This window comes from Colobus angolensis, unplaced genomic scaffold, assembly GCF_000951035.1.
Source record: "Colobus angolensis palliatus isolate OR3802 unplaced genomic scaffold, Cang.pa_1.0 Scaffold19, whole genome shotgun sequence".
Classification (NCBI taxonomy): domain Eukaryota; kingdom Metazoa; phylum Chordata; class Mammalia; order Primates; family Cercopithecidae; genus Colobus; species Colobus angolensis.
Window position 1 is genome coordinate 16,158,237 of NW_012115043.1, and position 22,251 is coordinate 16,180,487.

At 40.8% G+C, this 22,251-nt stretch overlaps 1 protein-coding gene across 1 annotated transcript in view; it reads left to right on the forward strand.

Moving 5' to 3' along the window:
* PRTG (protogenin) overlaps positions 1-22,251 on the forward strand; it is a 138,067-nt gene that overhangs the window by 108,126 nt on the left and 7,690 nt on the right. The window contains exons 12-16 of the mRNA XM_011940540.1: positions 8,558-8,653; positions 9,954-10,140; positions 11,097-11,224; positions 12,429-12,599; positions 20,792-20,974. Of these exons, the coding sequence (XP_011795930.1) occupies positions 8,558-8,653; positions 9,954-10,140; positions 11,097-11,224; positions 12,429-12,599; positions 20,792-20,974 (765 nt within the window). The remainder of the gene's footprint in view (positions 1-8,557; positions 8,654-9,953; positions 10,141-11,096; positions 11,225-12,428; positions 12,600-20,791; positions 20,975-22,251) is intronic.

Consider the following 22,251-nt stretch of genomic DNA (forward strand, 5'->3'; position numbering starts at 1 on the left):
GCCCGTCTCGGCCTCCCAAAGTGCTGGGATTACAGGCTTGAGCCACCGCGCCCGGCCTCACCTTTCTAATTGTACAGATGAGGAAACGGAACTCCACCAGACTGAGCGACTTTCATAGCCACACAGCGTGTTAATCCAAGATTTATATCCAAATCTCCAAATTCCCAAACCAACTTTCTCCCCTAAATTTAGTCATTTAGCACTAAAAGACACCTATCAAGTACCTGATGTTTTTTCTAAACATTTTACAAGTATAAACTCATTTAATCCACATTTTATAGATGACGAAACTTGATTCAAACCCCAAACCCAAGTAGTGTGGTTATGGAGTCTGTTGTTTAATTACTACACCACCATGCCCTTGTACATGAGAGAGAGCAGGGATTAGGAATCATAGAATGCTAATAGCAATTATATTATTACTATTTATTTATTTTTTGAGACTGAGTCTCACTCTGTCTCCCAGGCTGGAGTGCAGTGACGTAATCTCAGCTCACTTCAACCTCCACCTCCCAGTTTCAAGCGATTCTTGTGCCTCAGCCACCCAAATGGCTGGGATTCCTTTGTTTGTGCGCTTACCACCACACCTGGCTAATTTTTGTATTTTTAGTAGAAACAGAGTTTCACCATGTTAGCTAGGCAGCTCTCTAACCCATGGCCTCAACTGATCCACCTGCCTTGGCCCCCCAAAGTGCTAGGATTACAGGTATGAGCCACCGTGCCCCACCACTTTATAGTTTTATTAGTATATTATTGTTGTTGTTGTTGTTATACTCAAGCCCTCTTTTAAAGCACTTCATGTGAATTAAATTATTTTCCCTCCCCCCCACAGCTTCATGAGATGGATACTATTATCACTGTTATACGCATTTTACAGGTGATTGTAACCGAGTTACAGAGAGAAAAAATAACTTCCCCAAGTTTCATAGCAATGACCAAGCTAGTGTTGGAATTCAAGTCAGCCTGGGTTTAACATCCCAGCTCTTAACCACTGTGCTAGGCTGTCTCTTAGCTTCTTAGTAGCACTGAGTCATTAGGAAAGTTGTCTTCCGTTTGGCTCAGCATCCACTCGCTGTAGAGGACATTGAAGCAAAACTGATACAGAAGGGTTTTTTATTGTGTTTTGTTTTTTGAGACGGAGTCTCACTCAGTCTGGAGTGCAGTGGCATGATCTCGGGTCTCTGCAACCTCCGCCTCCTGAGTTCAAGTGATTCTTCTGCCTCAACCTCCTGAGTAGCTGGGACTATAGGCACATACCATGCCTGGCTAATTTTTGTATTTTTAGTAGAGATGGAGTTTCACCATATTGGCCAGGCTGGTCTCAAACTCCTGACTTCATGATCCGCCCGCCTCTGCCTCCCAAAGTAATGGGATTACAGGTGTGAGCCACCGCGCCCGGCCAATACAAAGGTTTTTGAAGTTTATATGAAATATTTACAGGTATGGCAAATACTTATCCAAGATAGCCCTTCTTTTTACTGCTATTTCATCAGGCCTTTCATTTGGTGAAACTTAAGCAATTGCCATAGTTCCTGCATAACTGTTTTGATTTGCTCATTCATCATATACTCAGATACTAGATTTCAGCTGTTATCTGAATGTCTCCCACCTCCTTAACGCCTGGATGAGGGGGTCATCACTCTCCTAACTGGCACACAGATGCCATCTAGTGATGGAGAACAGAAATGCAAGTTTTTCAAGTACAGTGCTGAACGAAGGCATGGGGTTTTTTGTATGGTGTTTAGAAACATATTTCAGTGTAGGTTACTTAAGGTGTTACACAGAGATACAGTTAATGCACTCTTATTGTTAGATTGTGTGCAGTTAGAATGGAATTAAGCAAGTTGTTGACGAGTACAACTTTAAAAGATTTTGGCATTAGAGAGTCTCATTTTACAGGCCTTTGTCTTGTTCTGAGTGTAGTCATTGAGGGTACGAAACACCTCATTGTAAAAATGGGATATAATTATTATTAACAGATTGAATTAATTTTTATATCCATATGCTTGCTGTTTCTAATACTTGCCCTCAAACTCTTCCAGATTTCCCTTTAATGAAATGACTTACTGTTCTTCCACTAGGAAAGGAATTGATTAAGTTGTTTTCCAAAGCGTTTATCATCATTAGGGCTGTTTCTTTGTTGGCAGATGAGAGATTATTAGATTAATATGGAAGATGTGGGCTAAGGTAGATATGCCACTGGGAGGAATATATGCCATCTGACATGGTTGCCAAAACAGCAGGCATTCTTAGTGGTCACAAACACAAAACACAGTTGTTTCAATAGTATATACAAGCCAACACACACTTGGGAACCTTTGCCTGCCTGCTCTGTACACCAGAGAATATTAGGGAGGACAGAGAGTGGTTAAACCCAGCTTTAGTATTTGCCAATTGCTAATTTGCCGATATTCTGTTCTCTAGATCTTGTTTGTATGAACGAACAGAGATCTTTGATATTGATAAGCTTTCACAAACTTGATTCCAAAATGTGTTAAGTTTGCCATATTTTTGATACTACCTTTTCTCCCAGGCACCTTTACTCACATGACAGCAATATAATTTTTTTTTTTTTTTGAGACGGAGTCTCGCTCAGTCGCCCGGGCTGGAGTGCAGTGGCCGGATCTCAGCTCACTGCAAGCTCCGCCTCCCGGGTTTACGCCATTCTCCTGCCTCAGCCTCCCGAGTAGCTGGGACTACAGGTGCCCGCCACCTCGCCCAGCTAGTTTTTTGTATTTTTTAGTAGAGACGGGGTTTCACCATGTTAGCCAGGATGGTCTCGATCTCCTGACCTGGTGATCCTCCCGTCTCGGCCTCCCAAAGTGCTGGTGGGATTACAGGCTTGAGCCACCGCGCCCAGCCTGCAATATAATATTTTGTGTTTACTAATTATAGGAACTCGCCGGGCGCGGTGGCTCAAGCCTGTAATCCCAGCACTTTGGGAGGCCGAGACGGGCGGATCACGAGGTCAGGAGATCGAGACCATCCTGGCTAACATGGTGAAACCCCGTCTCTACTAAAAATACAAAAACTAGCCGGGCGAGGTGGCGGGCGCCTGTAGTCCCAGCTACTCGGGAGGCTGAGGCAGGAGAATGGCGTAAACCCGGGAGGCGGAGCTTGCAGTGAGCTGAGATCCGGCCACTGCACTCCAGCCTGGGTGACAGAGCGAGACTCCGCCTCAAAAAAAAAAAAAAAAAAAAATTATAGGAACTCTACAAAGTACTTCATAGGCATAATTTCATTTAATATTCTTAAAATCCCTATCAGAGAGGTCCTGTTAACATTTCTGTCTTCCAAATCAAAATAAACAAGGCTTAGAAAAGTAAGAAACTTGCTCAAGTCTATACAACTGTCAGGGTTAAATAATACTTACAGATAGAATATTCATTTATCAGCCTGTCTTCTTTGGTAGATTGAAATTAAAAGCAAGATTTGCGTTCTAGTCCTTGAGTCTCTCATGCAGTGCCTGACTTCTGGTAGGCTCTTGATAAATGTTTATTGATACCTGCGAACTCTTTCTTAGCCAGACCTGGCTCTCACTGTTCCTTTTTTATTTTGAGACAGAGTTTCACTCTTGTCAACCAGACTGGAGTGCAATGGCGTGATCTTGGCTCATGCAACTGCTGCCTCCTGGGTTCAGGTAGCTCTCCTGCCTCAGCCTCCCGAGTAGCTAGGATTTCAGGCACCCGCCACCACGCCCTGCTGTTCCTTGTTTTTTCAGTGGAGACAGGGTTTCGCCATGTTGGCTGACTTGGTCTCATGTGGTCCACCTGCCTTGGCCTCCCAAAGTGCTGGGTGAGAGCCACCACGCTTAGCTTGACTTTTCTTTATGTGACTCATAATCCAAGTAGAAGAGCTGGTGATGAGAATGAATCAGGTTGGAAGGAAGGTGAGACCAGTCCTAGAGCCAGCAGGGAAAAGATGGAGGGTAGAGTCATAGCAGTGTGTCAGGAAGATGATCATTTTGGGGCCAAAGGGTGATTCCCTAATAAAAGAACATTTGGCTAGGGACAGAATGTAAATGTAAGCTGACAGTCCAGAGCTGCACTGTTATGAATCAAATTTGTGTTAGATTAATCTGACCTTTCTTTCCTAACCCTTCATCTTTATATATTGCTAAATCTTTAAGCAAGTTGAACCCTAAATTCAAATATTACCCATTTGAGCCATCACCCCAGGACCATTAAGAATTGAAGAATGAGGCTGGGCGCAATGGCTCACGCCTGTAATCCCAGCACTTTGGGAGGCTGAGGCGGGTGAATCACAAGGTCAGGAGATTGAGACCATCCTGGCCAACATGGTGAAACCCCGTCTCTACTAAAATAAAAAAAAAAAAAAAAAAAAAAATTAGCCAGGCATGGTGGTGCACGCCTGTAGTCTCAGCTGCTTAGGAGGCTGGAGCAGGGGAATTACTTGAACCCGAGAGGCAGAGGTTGCGGTGAGCCAGGATCGTGCCACTGCACTCCAGCCTGGCGACAGAGCAAGACTGTGTCTCAAAAAAAAAAAAAAAAAAAAAATTAGGAGTCGTTTTTTACGCTCCTTGTGTTGAGTTTTGAATAAACTGGAACCAACTTTTCCCTGTCTTCCCTTTCTCCTCCTTCCCTTGCTGGGCTTTGAGGAGGCCTGCACTGTTTGTGGCTGTTCTTTCTAACTCTGCTTACTCCCCAAAACCACGTAGCCTAAGTCTGCTGAGTCTCATGTAACCAAGCACCACAGACGTGGCAGTGCTTAACACAAGAAGGGCTGTAACAGGCCTTGGGACTGGTTCCCTGTGGCATTTTAAAGTGTTGCCCCTGGTCTCTGCTGTGTCCCTTAGGCATCAGAGAGTCTTTGCAGAACTATGAAGTTTTAGGACTTGCGTTTGCTACTAATGCTGAGGTTCATTCTTAGTGTATTTACGTGTATTTAACATATTGGTCCTAAACTTTGTTTTTCACCCTGTATCCTTAATTCTGTTAATGCTGTAGCTATTCTGTTTTCTTTTTTAGCTGATCATTGTTACTGCCTGGTAGTGCTCATCTTAACACTATTTGAGGGCTCTGGTCCCTACTTCCACTCTGAAATTTACAAACATGAAGTCACATTTCTGAAAAATTAATGAACAAGAATGAACCAGAATATTCCAGAGTCTCTGGATTAACAAACCAAAATAATATTATGACTAGATTTTGAGACTGGAGACAAATTTCTTAAAGCTAAAAAGGAAAGTGTGGTGAATCCACATTGTCCGCTGCTCAGCTTTGCCCCTAACCTGGTAATTCTGTTTTTTGGGGTGTGTGTGTGTGTGTGTGTGTGTGTGTGTGTGTGTGTGTGTGTTAAACTTTTCTATTTGGATAGAAAGGATCTTGTACGCCTGATATAACCTGGGAAGGAACCTGGTCCTTGAGACAGTGACTCCCTGATGATTTCCAAATAGGAGACGGGGAGCTGCTCGTCCTTTCATGGGGCTTCTGTGAGTCTGTCCTGAGTGGGCAGTAGCCAAGTGCTTGGGGCATTAAAAGAGCAACTTGGTTCTCTCATCTCTTTGGGACACATTAGCTGTTTCTGTCTGACCAACAAAAAAGTTTAATTCTGGGTTTAAAATTTAGTATAAGAAATTTATTTTTTAAAAAGGAAGAAGGGAAGACTTGAGGAATCAATTTTAGGGCTAACAAATGGAACCATTCCAGAGATGTATTCTTGCAGTGTTGATTGAAGTTGTTTGCACAGTAGAAAAAAGATTAATCTCTCCACCTGTACGCATAACCCTCATCAAAATGAGCTTTCTCTGTGAAATAGCTGTATTCATATCTGGCCCCCTGTGGAGAACATGAGCTACTTTGAGGGCAAATGTATCCTATCCTTCCTTTTCTGTATCTCCTGTATTCTAGTACAATACCTTTATATTCTGGAGCCTTTCCTAACTAATTGAGTAGAGACAGAATAAAGAAGTATTTTTCAGCTGGGCGTGTTGGCTCACACCGGTAATCCCAGCACTTTGTGAGGCCAAGGTAGGTGGATTATTGAGGCTAGAAGTTTAAACCAGCCTGACCAACATGGGGAAATTAGCCAGGTGTGGTGGTATATGCCTGTAGTCCTAGCTACTTGGGGGGGGCCAAGGTAGGAGGATCACCCGAACCCAGGGAAGTGAAGGCTGCAATGAGTCATGATCGCACCACTGCCATCCAGCCTGGGCAGCAGAGTGAGAACCAGTGTCCAAAAAGAAAAAAATCATTATTATTAGGAGACAAACTTCTTTTGACAGAGGCACAGGTGTTTGTGTAAATTTAGAGACCCTGTACTTTGTCACGGAAATAACAAGTTCTTGGTTCAGCTTCATGCATATTGGACATTCTCCTTAACACCTTTGAAGGCCTGCCGCAGTGGCTCATTCCTGTACTCCCAGCACTTCGGGAGGCCAAGGTGGGCAGATCGCTTGAGTACAGGAGTTGGAGACCAGACTGGGCAATATGGTGAGACTTCGTCTCTACACAAAATACCAGGTGTGGCAGTGTGTGCCTGTAGTCTCAGCTACTTAAGAAGCTGAGGTGGGAGGATCAGCTGAGCTCGGGAGTTTGAGGCTGCAGTAAGCTGTAATTGCACCACTGCACTCCAGCCTGGGCAACAGAGTAAGACCCTCTCTCAGAAAACAAAAGAAACCTTGGTATCACAGCCTATACATAAAATGGGCATAACATTTACCTTATGGCATTTTCTGATAGTCAAATAAGATGATGTATCCAAAAGACATTTTCTATAGGATGGTCAAATGCTAGATTAATCTTCTTACCTTTCTATCCAGAAAGGTTAGAAGTTTTCTAAGTCTCAGAAATTTTTCATCTTGTAGTTTTTTGAAAAGAGAAATGGAAATGAAAATATTTTGGAAAATTCTTTCAATGAATTTTAATATTAAATATTAGAAAATACCTGTTTCTAAAATATTTATACAAGCATATTACTTTGGAGAGTTTTATAAACTTTATATTTTATTTTGGGATTTTATTTAGTTAGTTTATTTTAGAGATGGGGCTTTGTTCTGTTGCCCATGCTGGAGCACAGTAGCACAGTCATAACTCACCACGGCCTCCAACTTCTGGGCTCAACTGGTCCTCCTGCTGCAACCTCCTGAACAGCTGGGACTATGGCATGCACCACTGCACCAAGCTAATTTTTATTTTATGTTTTATAGAGATGTGATCTTGCTGTATTGCCCAGGCTAGCCTTAAACTCCTGTCCTCGACTTCCCAAAGTGCTGGGGTTACAGGTGTGAATTACTGTATCCAGCCTCTACTTTTAGATTTTTAAATGTTTGGATTCACTCTAGAATTATTTTTAACCTTTAATTTCACGTTGTTTTCCAGATTCGTTATATCTATTAAGGATTATTGTTTTTCCTTATGAAATGTTGGATTTATTTGTGTTTTTTTTTTATTTAGAGAAGTATAATAGGAAAAGATATTATTTTTCAGTTGTACCCTTTTTTTTTTTTGAGACCAAGTTTCACTCTGTCACCCAGGCTGCAGTGCAGTGGAACAATATTGGCTCATAGCAACCTCCGCCTCCCAGGTTCAAACGATTCTCCTGCCTCCTCAAGTAGCTGGGATTACAGGCATGTGCCATCACGTTCGGCTAATTTTTGTATTTTTAGTAGAGATGGGGTTTCACCGTGTTGGCAAGGCTCATCTCGAACTCCCAACCTCAGGTGATCCACCCGCCTTGGCCTCCCAAAGTGCTGGGATTGCAGGCATGAGCCACCGCGCCCAGCCTGAGTTGTATATTTTTGCCCTGAGCAGGTATTCTGTATTTAAATGTCATCATAAACAGTTAACTTAAATTTATTTTTATTATTAAACTTTTTTATTGTTTTTTAAATTATGTAAGTTAAAATATATAACTGTTTTTTCAAAGCCTTGAAAAAAGTTGTTTTAATGTGCATTGGATGGACTTTAGTTTTAGTATTGTGATAGTTAACACACACCAGTAGAGGGAGCTCCAACTCATCTTTCTTGGTGAAGTTCGCACTTGAGAATGTAGGTTTGTAGAAAGGACACATTTAAACTGAAAACTTAAGCAAAACATGGTTATATAAATTTTCAAAGGTACTAAAGAATGACAATTGTAATTTTCTTTAGCTTTTTGGAATAAAACAATCTCAGTTTGATTTCCATACTTTCAAGTAAATAGCCCTCAAATATAACTGCCTAAACAAAAAACTTCTACAATTGTAATCTCTTGCAAATGATCCATCAAGCAACCCAAGGCTTTTAAAATCAAGAATCTATCTGCCAGTTAAGGAAGAGGAGGAGGAAGAGGAGAGAAAGGAGAAGGAGTGGTTGTGGTAGTGTTATTGTTTGAAATTAGATTAAGTAAAGTAAAGTTTTAAATTATTGGTAGATGGGTCACAACAGCAGTGTCATACGAAGGTGAATTGCTGAGTCATTGAGCTGTAATTTTATATTACTGAGAACTTCTATGCATTCAGAAGATTTTTGAACCAAAATCTATAAAGGCTTCGTTCAGAACCTTTCCTCAGATCTAAAGACCTGGTCCTAATTATTTTCTATTGGTTTCTTTATAGACCCCAGAAGAAAATATCATGTGAGGCTCCTGGCTTACAACAACATAGAAGATGGCTATCAGGCAGATCAGACCGTCAGCACTCCAGGATGCGTGTGTAAGTGAAAGCCATGGCCGTTTGTTTTACTATGGCTTACACTGTTCTTTCTCCTTCTCCTCTTTTAAGTACAGTCTCACTACTCCTTGGAAGCCTTGGTGGCTTAATTACTTTATATCGTCTGTGCTGCGTAGCATAGTTTTTTTGTTTTCATTTTTTTGTTGTTTTTTGTTTGTTTGTTGCCTCCCAGGTTCAAGCGATTCTCCTGCCTCAGCCTCTCTAATGGCTGGGACTACAGGCACCGCCACCACACCTGGGTGTTTTTTTTTTTTTTTTTTGTATTTTTAGTAGAGACAGGGTTTCACCATGATGGCCAGGCTCATCTCGAATTCCTGACCTCAAGTGATCCACCCCTTGGCCTCCCAAAGTGCTGGGATTACAGATGTGAGCCACCACGGCCTGGCCGAAGTATCTTAAACAAATAGGTGCTCAGTAAATATTTAAGATATATTGAATTATAAGTCTTATTTTCATTTTGCATACAGAGGACCATTAGACATTTAACTGAGGAAAATAACCACTGAATATCTACATATTGAATTTTTTAAAGTCTGCTTTTCCCTCGAGGCTGTTTCTCTCCAATTGCTGTTCGCTTGTACTGCTCCTGAGAAGGATGTTCTAGTTTTAAGTCCCCCACTGGTTTTCTCGGTGTCTTTGGCTAGTAGCCTGACTTCTCTGTGCTTCTGCTTTCCAGTCTGTTAAGTATCAGTAGTGTAGTCACACACAGCAGAATGACATTTCCTTCAACAGTGGACCACATAGTGACAGTGGTCCCATAGGATTATAATGGAGGTGAAAAATTCCTATCACCTATGACATTGCTGTTGCAATCTCATCGAGCAACCTGTTACCATTTCTCTGTTTGGATATGTTTGAAAACACAAAGACCATTGTGTTACAGTTGCCCACAGTATTTAGTACAACATGCTATACAGTTTTATAGCTATGGGTAATAGGCTATACCATAATGCCCAGGTGTGCAGTAGGCTATACCATCTAGGTTTGTGTAAGTGCACTCTCTGATGTCCACACAATGATGAAATCACCTAATGAAAAACCTAACACGTTTCTTAGAATGTATCCCTGTTGTTTAGTGGTGCATGACTGTTTTTGACTTCTTATTTAACTCACGGAAGAGCTGTTTAGCTTTGGATGATATATCTCCAGATCACTATGTGTCTCTGGTGGAAGAAAGACCTAAAATCAACTTATAGGGTGGGATATTATTATTTTACCATTTTACCACTTTCTATGTTAAATGTTATGTCGTATTGTAAATTAACATTGTTTTTCTCAATAGCTGTTCGTGATCGCATGGTCCCTCCTCCACCACCACCCCACCATCTCTATGCGAAGGCTAACACCTCATCTTCCATCTTCCTGCACTGGAGGAGGCCTGCATTCACCACTGCACAAATCATTAACTACACCATCCGCTGTAATCCTGTTGGCCTGCAGAATGCTTCTTTGGTTCTGTACCTTCAAACGTATGTAGCCCCTATTAATGGTTATTTTCTTTGCTTACCTCCCCACGCCCCCCCTCCAACTCATACTTCTTACCATCTTGGGCCCAGCTTGGGCTTCACCTGTAAGCATTTGTTTCAGGACTTAAGTTATTTATGAAGTGGCTGGGAGTTTTGCATCCTTACCATATTCTGAAAACTGTACTTTTTGACATTTGATTTATATAAGTGATTTTTAAGTTTTCCTTGCCTCATACAACAAGATTAGGCAAGAAGCTATTATTACTCTCAAGTGACTAAACTTAGCATGTTTAAAGAAAGAAAGGAGACTGTTTTCATGCTGGCAGTCAAAAAGTAGGGCCAGTTGTCATTTTGTTTCTAGGTTAGAGTTAGAGAGATGCCCATCATGGTGCTCTAAAAGAATGATTTTTGGGAGGCTGAGGTGGGAGGATTGATTAAGTCAGAAGTTTAAGATCAGCCTGGGCAACATAGCCAGATCCCATCTCTACAAAAAATTTTTTTTTCGAATCACCAGGCATGGTGTTGCATGCCTATAATCCTAGCTACTTGGGAAGCTAATGCAGGAGGATTGCTTGTGCTCGGGAGATGAAGGCTGCAGTGAGCTATGATCCCACTACTGTACTGTAGCCTGAACAACAGAGCAAGACCTCATCATGAATGAATAAATGAATGAATGAATGATTTGACTTCCAGTATTTCAGAGGAAATCCCTTTGTATTGGGACATTTCGAGTTTGCTGTCAAAGAGAGGTAACTGGTAGGCTTATTTCTACAGGACAATACCAAATTTAGTATTTTAAAAGTCCAATTAAATTGTTCTTTAGTCTAAACATTTTTTCATACAAAATGAGGAGGTAATGAAAAATAACATTATGCCCTTACCTATTTGGAAATGCTGACATTCTTTTAGAAACAATAATATACTACCAGCATTAACACCTTCATCCCTCATTATTATAGATCAGAAACTCACATGTTGGTTCAGGGTCTAGAACCAAACACCAAATATGAATTTGCTGTTCGATTACATGTGGATCAGCTTTCCAGTCCTTGGAGCCCTGTAGTCTACCATTCTACTCTTCCAGAAGGTAAAGAAAACAGCTCCCTATAGATTTTACCTTTTTAAAAAAATTAAGGAAATGTTTAAAAAATATGTATGTCATTCTGAGTAGGATGCTACTCTAGGTGCGACCTACCGCTTGATGTATGTGTTTGTTTTGTTTCATTTTCTGGCTTTTGAAATTTCTTTTTCTTAATATATTTAAATTTTTTCTTCTCAGTATGTGTATTGTATAAGCAAGTAGGCTTAAATTTAGTGTCCTTTTAGAAACCTTAAAAAAAATCAGGTGTGCTGTTCAAATCTACAGCCAAAAATGTAAATGGCAGTAAGTGAATGTTTGTTAATGATCTTGGGAGCTCACATTATAATGAAGTCATTTCTGCATGAATAGCAGCTTGATAGTGTGCACAGTGCAATGTATATATCGGATTGAGCACCAATTCTGTAGCTTTCATGGCTTTAGCTAAGATATTTTATGTCTCTAGACCAACATTTTCTTATCTCTAGAATGAGGACGAAGGACAAGATAATCTATTATATAAGCATCATTTCTGCTGTATTTTAATTATACAGAGAGAAAGTAAGGGACATTTATGACAGTGACCATAGGACTTTGTTGCTGTGGTTTTGGCAATATTCCATATGAGATGTGTTAAAAACCAGCTCTTCACACTTTTAGCGTATATTAAACATGGAGTCAACTTAAATTCCAAGATGTTACTGTTTTTCACAGATATATTATTAGATGTAAGTCTGCCCTGTAAATTCACTGATTCACAATTTTTCCAGGAATAACTAAATGTTTTAATGTCAGGAGCATTTTTTTCACTGGCCTCCAAGATCAGGTTAAGTTGATGTTCTATACATGTTAGTAAGAACTATCAGTGCTAATGGGGTGAAACCCGATATCTAATGGACAAGGTACTGTTGGTGGAAGTAAACATTTCTAGTTAGCAATTTAGCAAAACATTTCAGGAACCTTAAAAATGCTATCCCTTTAACTTAGATTCTCCTGTCTAGGAATCTACTCTCTTATGTTTTTTAATGTTTAAATATTACTAAAATACAAGAAGAATAGTACTTCACATTATCATTAATGATCTTTGAAAGCTGTAATTTTTCTATGGTGGTTTCTAATTTTCTGAACTTTTTTCTAAGTCTGTAAGCCAGGTATTTGAGTATTTATAAACCATTTTACCCTACTAATACAACATTTTGTTGTGTGTGCACAGCACCAGCAGGCCCACCAGTTGGAGTAAAAGTGACATTGATAGAGGATGACACCGCTCTGGTTTCTTGGAAACCCCCTGATAGCCCAGAGACAGTTGTGACCCGCTATACTATCTTATATGCATCCAGGAAGGCCTGGATTGCAGGAGAGTGGCAGGTCTTACACCGTGAAGGTAAATATCATAAATTGCCATGAAGGATAAAAAGTAAGATTATTAATATTAAAGAAACAAAAGGAAAGGGGAATCTAGAGTTTATTTTGAATTTACATTTTCATGTGTGAAGTAATTAAAGATTTGGGCTTCGTTCAAGGAGCATTGGGAAGCCATCCACCAATTTTAAGAATAGTTTGTTTCAAAAAGGTTACTGTTACTTTTGTTAATAGAAGAGATATGGCCGGGCGCAGTGGCTCACGCCTGTAATCCCAGCATTTTGTGAGGCTGAGGCAGATAGATTACCTGAAGTCCGGAGTTCGAGACCAGCCTGACCAACATAGTGAAACCCCATCTCTATTAAAAATACGAAAATTAGCTGGGTGTGACAGCAGGCGCCTGTAATCCAAGCTACTTGGGAGGCTGAGGCAGGAGAATGGCTTGAACCCAGGAGGAGGAGTTGCATTGAGCCGAGATCACGCCATTGCACTCCAGCCTGGGCAACAAGAACAAGAGTCTGCCTTGGGGGAAAAATTAAAAAGGTTTGATTGAGGCCAACTGGAGATTAGAGTAATGCAAAGGGACGAGTTAAGAAGTTACTGTAGCCGTCCAGGAAAGAGATGATAGTCCTGGACTAGGATAGTGAGGATTAAGATGGAAAGGATAGGATGGTTGGCAGATGTTAAGGAGTTAAAATTGATAGAACTTGATAGCTTGGATGACAGGAGGGAGAGAAGATTAAGGAAGGGAGATTTGTTATGGATGAGTCTTAGGTTTCTCATGGTGTGTCTTGCACAGGAGAAGGAAACACTGGAAGGAGATATGATTTAAGGGAGAAGACCTTAGTAGTGCTAAAGGGACTAAACGAGTTTTTAGGATTCTTACCGCATACTTTTATCATATCCTTTTCTAAATCTTGCATCTTTTTTTTTTTGTTTTGGAGACAGAATCTCAGCCTCTTGAGTAGCTGGGACTACAGGCATGCACACCACAAAGCCCAGCCTAAATCTTGAATCTTTATGTTGGAGAAGTCCTATTTGCCAGATTTTAGATGGGCCATCACATAAATAGTAAAACTTCATTATTTTGGCACTTCCTTAATTTAGACATACATTCTGAGAAGAGAGTAGTTTGCCAACCAATAAAAAGCCGAAGAAGAATTTCAAGCAGGAAATGCAGTTGCCACCTATATGCTATATTCTATACACTATACAGTATGAAGCACTCCCACATATGTTATACCTTTCAAGAGGAATATTTACCCAATTAAGGAGATAAATTTAAAAGATATTTATGTGCATGTAATATAAAACTATGAGTTTTAAAATAAGCAGATGATAACTTTACCTGGAGTTTTGATCTTTGCATGTTCATATTTTTCATTAAGCAGAAGAAGCCCCACTAAATAATGATTTCCTGGTCACTGAAGAGACTTGAAGGTACTAAGTATTTGGCAGCAATATGATTTTATGTTTATATCGGTTATCTATTGCTGCCTAACAAACTAGTCTGCAACTTAAAATAACCATTTTGTTTTCTCACAATTCTTTGAGTCAACAATTTGGACTGAAATCAGCTGGGCAGTTCTGTTGGTCTCTCACGAGGCTGCAGCCGTATTACAGTTTTGATAGGCTCTGAGTAGTCTAAAAATGGCAAGAGAGAGGCTGGGCGCAGTGGCTCACGCCTGTAATTCCAGCACTTTGGGAGGCCGAGGCAGACGGATCACAAGGTCAGGAGTTGAAAACCAGCCTGACCAATAATGGTGAAACCCCATATCCACTAAAAATACAAAAATTAGGCAGGCATGCTGACATATGCCTGTAGGTCCAGCTACTCGGGAGACTGAGAGAGGAGAATCGCTTGAACCTGGGAGGCAGAGGTTGCAGTGAGCCGAGATCGTGCCACGGCACTTCAGCCTGGATGATAGAGTGAGACTCGACTCCTCAAAAGAAAAAAAAAAAAAAAACACACACACACACACACAAAACCAGCAAGAGTGGGCTCCACAGTCAGGAAGAGAAGAGAGGAAGCCCCATGTACAAAGCTTTCACAAGCTTCTGCTTGCTCACATTCGCTAATGTCTCATTGGGCAGAGTAGGCTACATGGCCAAGTCTGGAACTAGTGTCGGGAGGGCTACAAGGGTGTGAATCGATGGGGGTGTAATTCACTGGGATCCTCAGTATTACAGTCTACCACAGTATTCTTTTTTTGGGGGGGACAGAGTCTCACTCTGTTACCCAGTCTGAAGTAGAGTAGATCTTGGCTCACTGCAACTTCTGCCTCCCGGGTTCAAGTCATTCTCCTCCTGCCTCAGCCTCCCGAGTGGCTGGGACTATAGGCACACGCTGCCATACCTGGCTAATTTTTTGTATTTTAGTAGAGATGGGGGTTTCACTGTGTTGCCCAGGCTGGTCTCAAACTCCTGAACTCAGGCAATCCACCCACCTCAGCCTCCCAAAGGGCTAGGATTACAGGCATGAGCCACCGCCCCTGGCCTCACAGTTTTCTTAACATGTATAATTTAGTTTCAGTCATTCAAGTCCAAAATGGTTTCTTGACACAGCAGTTAACCAAATAACTAACCTGATTTAATGAGGTGTTCTAAGTATTAATAAAGAATTTTGATAGCATGAACACATACTTCTTTGAGTTCTTCATTTGCACCTGCCTAAAAAGAAGCAGTATAGAGCTGGACACGGTGGCTCATGCGTGTAATCCCAGCACTTTGGGAGGCTGAAGCAGGTGGATCACCTGAGGTCGGGAGTTCCAGACCAGCCTGGCCAATACAGTGAAACTCCATCTCTACTAAAAATACAAAAAATTAGCCAGGTGTGGTGGCAGGCGCCTAAAATCCCAGCTACTAGGTAGGCTGAGGCAGGAGAATCACTTGAACCCAGGAGGTGGAGGTTGTGGTGAGCTGAGATCATGCCATTGCATTCCAGCCTGGGCAACAAGAGTGAAACTCTGTCTCAAAAAAAAAGGCTGGGCGCAGTGGCTCACACCTGTAATCCCAGCACTTTGGGAGGCCGAGGCAGGCAGATCACGAAGTCAGGAGATCGAGAGCATCCTAGCTAACATGGTGAAACCCCATCTCTACTAAAAAAGTACAAAAAATTAGCCAGGCATGGTGGCGGGCACCTGTAGTCCCAGCTATTCAGGCAGGAGAGTGGTGTGAACCCGGGAAGTGAAGCTTACAGTGAGCCGAGATCACGCCACTGCATTCCAGCCTAGGCAACAGTGCAAGACTCCGTCTCAAAAAAAAAAAAAAAAAAAAGAAGCAATATATATTTTGTCTGGCTCCTTTTAAATGTATTCATTTGTAATTTTGGAACGGAACTCAGAAAATAGTATTTTGCCTAATTGATGGCTCAGTAGTGAAAGGGATTACAGTTACAGATTTTTACATCTGTATAAGCCTTTCTAGCTATATAATAGCGCACAGGAAAAATAATGTTAGTTGCTGTGGTTTTAAGAAACATTTGTAAAAAGCTTTTGTCATTCGTTAAATGTAGAGGACTTTTTTCATAGCTAAGTCCAAAGGTTCATAGAGAACAAATAAATCAGTAAAAAGCAATTGAGTTTACTTTTCTGAGAGAGAAAAACAGAGTTTGACTCACATTTAAACAAAAAGCAAGGAATATAACATGGTATTTAAAGAAAAGTTAAAATGTCTTTTATGTATAATTATGGCAGCTTTTGGAAAAGTTATGGTATAGAAAAAGATGAAGGAAAAAAGAATACGGGTGTCCATTTCTCTTTCCCATATACCTATTAATCTTCTATACATACTAGGTTTATACATATTTATGTATATCTTTAATTCACATATCTTAATACAAATGGAACAAGGTATTTGTCATGAATCAAAACATTTAAAAATGTTTCTGGTGAGCATATAATATTTGTGGCTAAAATAGTACATGGTAAGACAATGGTTGAGCAAAAACATGATATGAAATTATACTTGTATGTAATTTAAAGTGGATCAAAAATTATAGGGCTTGGTGGCATGAACCTGTAGTCCCAGCTACTTGGGAGGCTGAGGCAGAAGAATCTCTTGAACCCAGGAGACGGAGTTAGCAGTGAGCCAAGATCGCGCCACTGCACTCAGTCTTAAAAAAAAGAAATTATGTTCTATCTCAGCAATGAATGAATTCTGTCCTTTATGAGTTTCCTGATATCACAAAGATGCCCCTCTTCAAAAAATTTTTGTCATGATTAAGTAAGTTTGATGAATACCATATACCTTTCCTCTTGTTAGAGATTCGCACTTTAAATTAGAAACCCTGTGATAAAGGAATCCATTTAACTCAACATTTGCCAAATGAATTGGACCACCAATAGTAGGAATATTTTCTTTTATTAAACTAATTCTTACTGAGTGATGACTATGTGCCAGGCTCTATTCTAGGCACTTGCAGTACCGCAGTGTACAAAACAAAGTCCCTACCTCCATTGGAGCTTGTATCACAGGTAACAAACCAACAAACACATACATTTTCAAGTAGTGTCATAAATGCTATAAAGACAGTTACAATAGGGAGAAGAGACAAAGTGATGGAAGCAGTAAAAGAGTTCCTGTGGAAGAAATGGCATTCAAACATAATCCTGTGGATATCTGGGGGAGGTGCAAAGGCCCTGAGGCAGAAGTGTGCATTGGCATGTTAGAGGAACAGCGAGAAGGCCAGGGAGGCTGGAGTGAGGGAAAGAGCAGGCAGTAAGAAATGAAGTAGGGAGGTAACGAAGGGCAGATGTAGACCAGACTTCATGAGCCATAGATTTTATTCTAAGAGAGAGGAAGGTATTGGAGACCTGTGATAAGTTTATGTTTTGAAAGGATTGCTCTGGCAGCCACCTGAGAAATGGATTGTAAGGAGGTAAGAGTGGAAGCTGGGCGACCATTTCATAGGCAGGTGTCCATGTGAAAGTTGATGAGGGCTTGGACAGGAGTGGTAATGGTGAAAGTAATAAGCTGTTGGAACATAATTTGAAAGAAAATATGCTTGTAGATTGATATGGGGCATAAGAAAAAACAGAAGCCACATCAGTGGGAGAAATCAAGGCTTTGGTTTTGAAAGTGTGAAATTTGAGATGTGTCTTAGATGTCCATGCAGAGAGGCTGGTTAAGCAGTGGGAGGATTAAGTTTATGGGAGAGTTTTGGACTAGAGATATATCTAGTTATCAATGTATAGGTGATATTTAAGGCTGTGGATCTGGAAAAAAATCATACAAACGTGGACAGAAGAGAGAAAAAAGATCTGAGATTGTATCCTGGGGCACTTCTCTAACCCCAAAATCTTTTGCTTTTATAATTTAAATGGACACTCATGGTCCAAATATGAAAAAACGTTTTCTGTCTTCCAAAAGAGGAAGAAGAGGAGTTGGAGGTAAAGGAAGAAAACTTAGTTTTATTTACACTTGTGTCAGATACTTGCCAATGATAGTTTATTTAATCCGTATAATAATTATATGAGGTGGGAGCTATTGTCTCCATGAGGAAAATACGGTTCAGTAACATGCCCCAAGTCAGAAATTGCTTGCCTCGTTACAAGACGAGATTTGACGAGCACTGATGTGAATTAGCCTGTTACACGGTCTTGCTTGTAAGATTCCTAATCTGACTAAAGATTCAGACACATACAAAAGGCAGGAGACAGAAATAATCATACTAATTAAGATTGAGAAGTCTGTTGAGAGAATATAGACAGATCGCTTTATTATTTGTGAAATGCTTTGAGTGTCCTCATAGGGGAACCAGAATGTTACAGTTTCCCTTTTTTCTAAATGAAGATACTTTTTGGGGGAAAAGGAGAGTGCGTGCACACATGTACTGCTGGTCTGTGTATAAAACTTAAGTGAAAAGATTTAGTTTCCGGTAGTGATTAGTTTTTGCCAAGTACTTTTTAAAATTTAAATGCATTTTACCATAAAACAGAAACTCTCTTTATTTATATCTCTGTTTGTGAAGACATGGAAATGTTCTTCCTTTTAGTTAAGTGTAACATGTCACCATACATCTTTGTTTTTTTAATTCATCTGCCTAAAAACATAGCAACAGTGGAAAGACTCTTCCTGATTCTAAATAGGGGTCACTTTGTTTATTGAACAGTTGTGTACTCAAGTAGCTCACACTCTCTTTAGGCCAAGCTGAAACCAGAGAACATGAAAACAAGTTGTGTTCTGGCTCCTGGCATCGCTGCTGGAGTTTTGGCTGCCTCACACCGTGTGACCTGCAGAGGGTGGCGTCCGTCTCATGACCTTAGCTTTGAGATCACCCCATGTTTCATTTGCCTAATGAAATACAGTCCAGCAAGTGCACTGGAGTAGCTACCTTTGGCCAGGAGGCAACTGTCACTATTGTAAACTCTTTGAAGCTATTGTAAGGTTGCCGTGAGTCAGGAAAAAATGAAATGAAATCGGCACAAGAAAGCTAGATTTCCCTGTGCATGTCCACCCACAAACATAGTGCTGAAACAACTTTCTGGTGGAATTTCTATTACGCCTTTAGCACTAGAATTAATTCCTAGGGTAGGAATTTTTTTGTAAGACAAATACTTTGGTGCAGTGGCAGAACAAGGGCAGAAAGGCACCTCCAGTAATGGCAGTGTCCAAATAGGAATCTTTCTTAGCAGTCATGCAACAGAGAGATACCTTTAGATACCAAATATCATATATAAATTCAAATGATAATTGCTTATGAAGAGAAGTAGATCTTACACAGATTTCTGGTGGTGATTTTGGTAGTTTAATCTGAGACCTGTCTTCAGTACTCTGAGGTTCCTGCATAACTGTGCATTTTCTTCCCTGTTTATCTTAAATCTGTGATAATAATTAGGCCAGGCCGGGTGCGGTGACTCACACCTGTAATCCTCACACTTTGGGAGGCCGAGGTGGCTGATCACTTGAGATCAGGAGTTGGAAACCAGCCTGGCCAACGTGGTGAAATCCTGTCTCTGTTAAAAATACAAAAAAATTAGCCTGGCATGGTGGTGGGTGCCTGTAATCCTAGCTACTCAGGTGGCTGAGGCAGGAGAATTGCTTGAACCCAGGAGGTGGAGGTTATAGTGAGCCATGATCATGCCAGTGCGCTCCAGCCTGAGCGACAGAGCAAGACTCCATCTCAAAACAAAAAAAAGGGCCGGGTATGGTGGCTCACGCCTGTCATCCCAGCACTTTGGGAGGCCGATGCGGACAGATCACGAGGTCAGAGATCGAGACCATCCTGACTAACGTGGTGAAACCCCAACTCTACTAAAAATACAAAAAATTAGCTGGGCATGGTGGCGAGCACCTGTAGTCCCAGCTACTCAGGAGGCTGAGGCAGGAGAATGGTGTGAACCCAGGAGGCGGAGCTTGCAGTGAGCTGAGATTGCATCATTGCACTCCAGCCTGGGCAACAGAGCAACTTCCATCTCAAAAAAAGAAAAAAAATGAGGCCAGTAAAAATGTATTCATGCTTTCAAAAATAATCATGTTGTTCTAATTTAGGAAGGAAGAACAAGATTACCTGTCACCGCTATTACCATAAGTGGTTTAAACAGTTCCAATTAAAAAAAGATTCTTACATTGGATTTTTAAAAATCCAATTATAATAATTGAAAGCTTGGCACAATGGAATGTGCCTGTAATCCCAACTACTGGGGACCCCAGGAGTTCCAGTCTAGCCTGGGCCATGTAGCAAGACCCTGTCTCTAAAAATGAGAATATAATTATTGAATCTGGGTTCATTATAGCATTATTTCTGTGTGCATGTTTCAGATGGTCCATAATAAAATGTCCCAAATTCTGTTTGTGTTCGTATCTCTGTAAAGAGTAAAACATTATACACACACACACATATATATACATATATATACAAAAAGTCAAACAAAAATGTGTACTGTTTTTAAGAACTCCTAAAACAGAATTACAGAAAAGGATTATATTGAGGTAATATTCATACTACAGTGTTAAGTGAAAACTCTAATATGTAAAAATTCATGCAGTAAATATGTATTCACAAATATTTATGCACACCCACAAAATACACTAAAATGTTAATGGAAGATTGTAATGTTGTTTATATTTCTCTTTATTTTCTAAATGTTCTACAATATGTGTCATCTTTATAATCAGAAAAATATTTTTAAAAATAAAGGACCGTGTTTGTATAATATGAGTGAAAGAATAACAGAAAAATGTTCACTTAATTGGTAATTGATGTATTTATAGGGGCAATAACCATGGCTTTGCTAGAAAACTTGGTAGCAGGAAATGTGTACATTGTCAAGATATCTGCATCCAATGAGGTGGGAGAAGGACCCTTTTCAAATTCTGTGGAGCTGGCAGTACTTCCAAAGGAAACCTCTGAATCAAATCAGAGGCCCAGGCGTTTAGATTCTGCTGATGCCAAAGGTCTGTATACTGCCATAGTCACTGTGATTTTTTTTTGAGAAAAAAAGTGTTCTTCCTTACACTTTATTTCTGCTCCTACAATTGCCATATCCCTAAACTGGCTCTCGGTTCCTTAAGTTGTTGCTGACGAGGTTCTGATGTTTTGGAGCTGCACGGCTTTTCCTGGTACTCCTACAAGGAGGCAAAATTACCTCAGAATTAACTCCATTTTGAAATCACTGTTTCCAGTTACTACTTCTCCCAGCTGTGCATCCACCAAGACAGAGGAGCCACATCAGCCGTGAACTGGTGGGAGTGGGCTTCCTGGGAGGTTTCACAGAAATAAACAGCAGTGGTGGTTGTGGTGTTCAAGTTAAGAAGAGAGCATGGTTTTCATTAAGAGTTTTCACCACAGAAAAACAGCCTTTCTGGAGAGAAAGTTGTTTTTTTTGTTGTTGTTGGCTTTTTTTCCCCTCTCTCTCTTCAGAAAAGCAATTGGAAAAAATATCTTTAAAGAGCCAGCTTTACTCTACTCATCACAGCTGTCCATATGTTCTCAAAAAAGCTGGTGCCCACTGTAGCACGGGACTGGACACTGCCTTTGCCTTCTCTCTGGGGGAGTAGGCTTGTGGAGAAGAGGGGCTGCTCTAAATGGAGGAAATGCCTGCTGAACTCAGGGCAAGATTAAGGGCTCTTAGCTTCACAGAGAGTGGTCATTTGGTGCCAGGGATGTGTGTGTGTTAGAAGGAGAATGAGAGAGGAAAAGAGCAGGACAGGGCAGTCAGATTTAAGAACAGGAAGGAGGTAGCCATCGTAGCTACCATATTATCAGGGGAAATGGAAAGCAAGGCTCATATTGGCTTCTCAGATACCTTGCCACTCAAAGTAGTCTAGAGCCCAGCCTCGTGACATCACCTGAGCGCTCCACAGACAAGCAGAATCACAGACCCCACCCCAGACTTAGTGAGTCGGAGTCGGCATTTCCACATAATCCCTAGTGACTCACAGACACATGAAAGTTTGAGAAGCCCTGCTTTAGTGTATGTAAATGGAAAACGAATCTGCAACATACAGATCTGCTTTTAAGGCAGCATGACATAAAATCTGTTCTTGGGTCTGTCAAGGAACATCTATGTTTTGTGCCTGTTTTATAAATTATGAGTTGATGTTCATGATTGCTATAATATGATATCTAAAACTCATTTAAAATCTTTAATATTGGGCTGGGCGTGGTGGCTCACGCCTGTAATCCCAGCACTTTGGGAGGCCAAGGCGGGCGGATCACGAGGTCAGGAGAT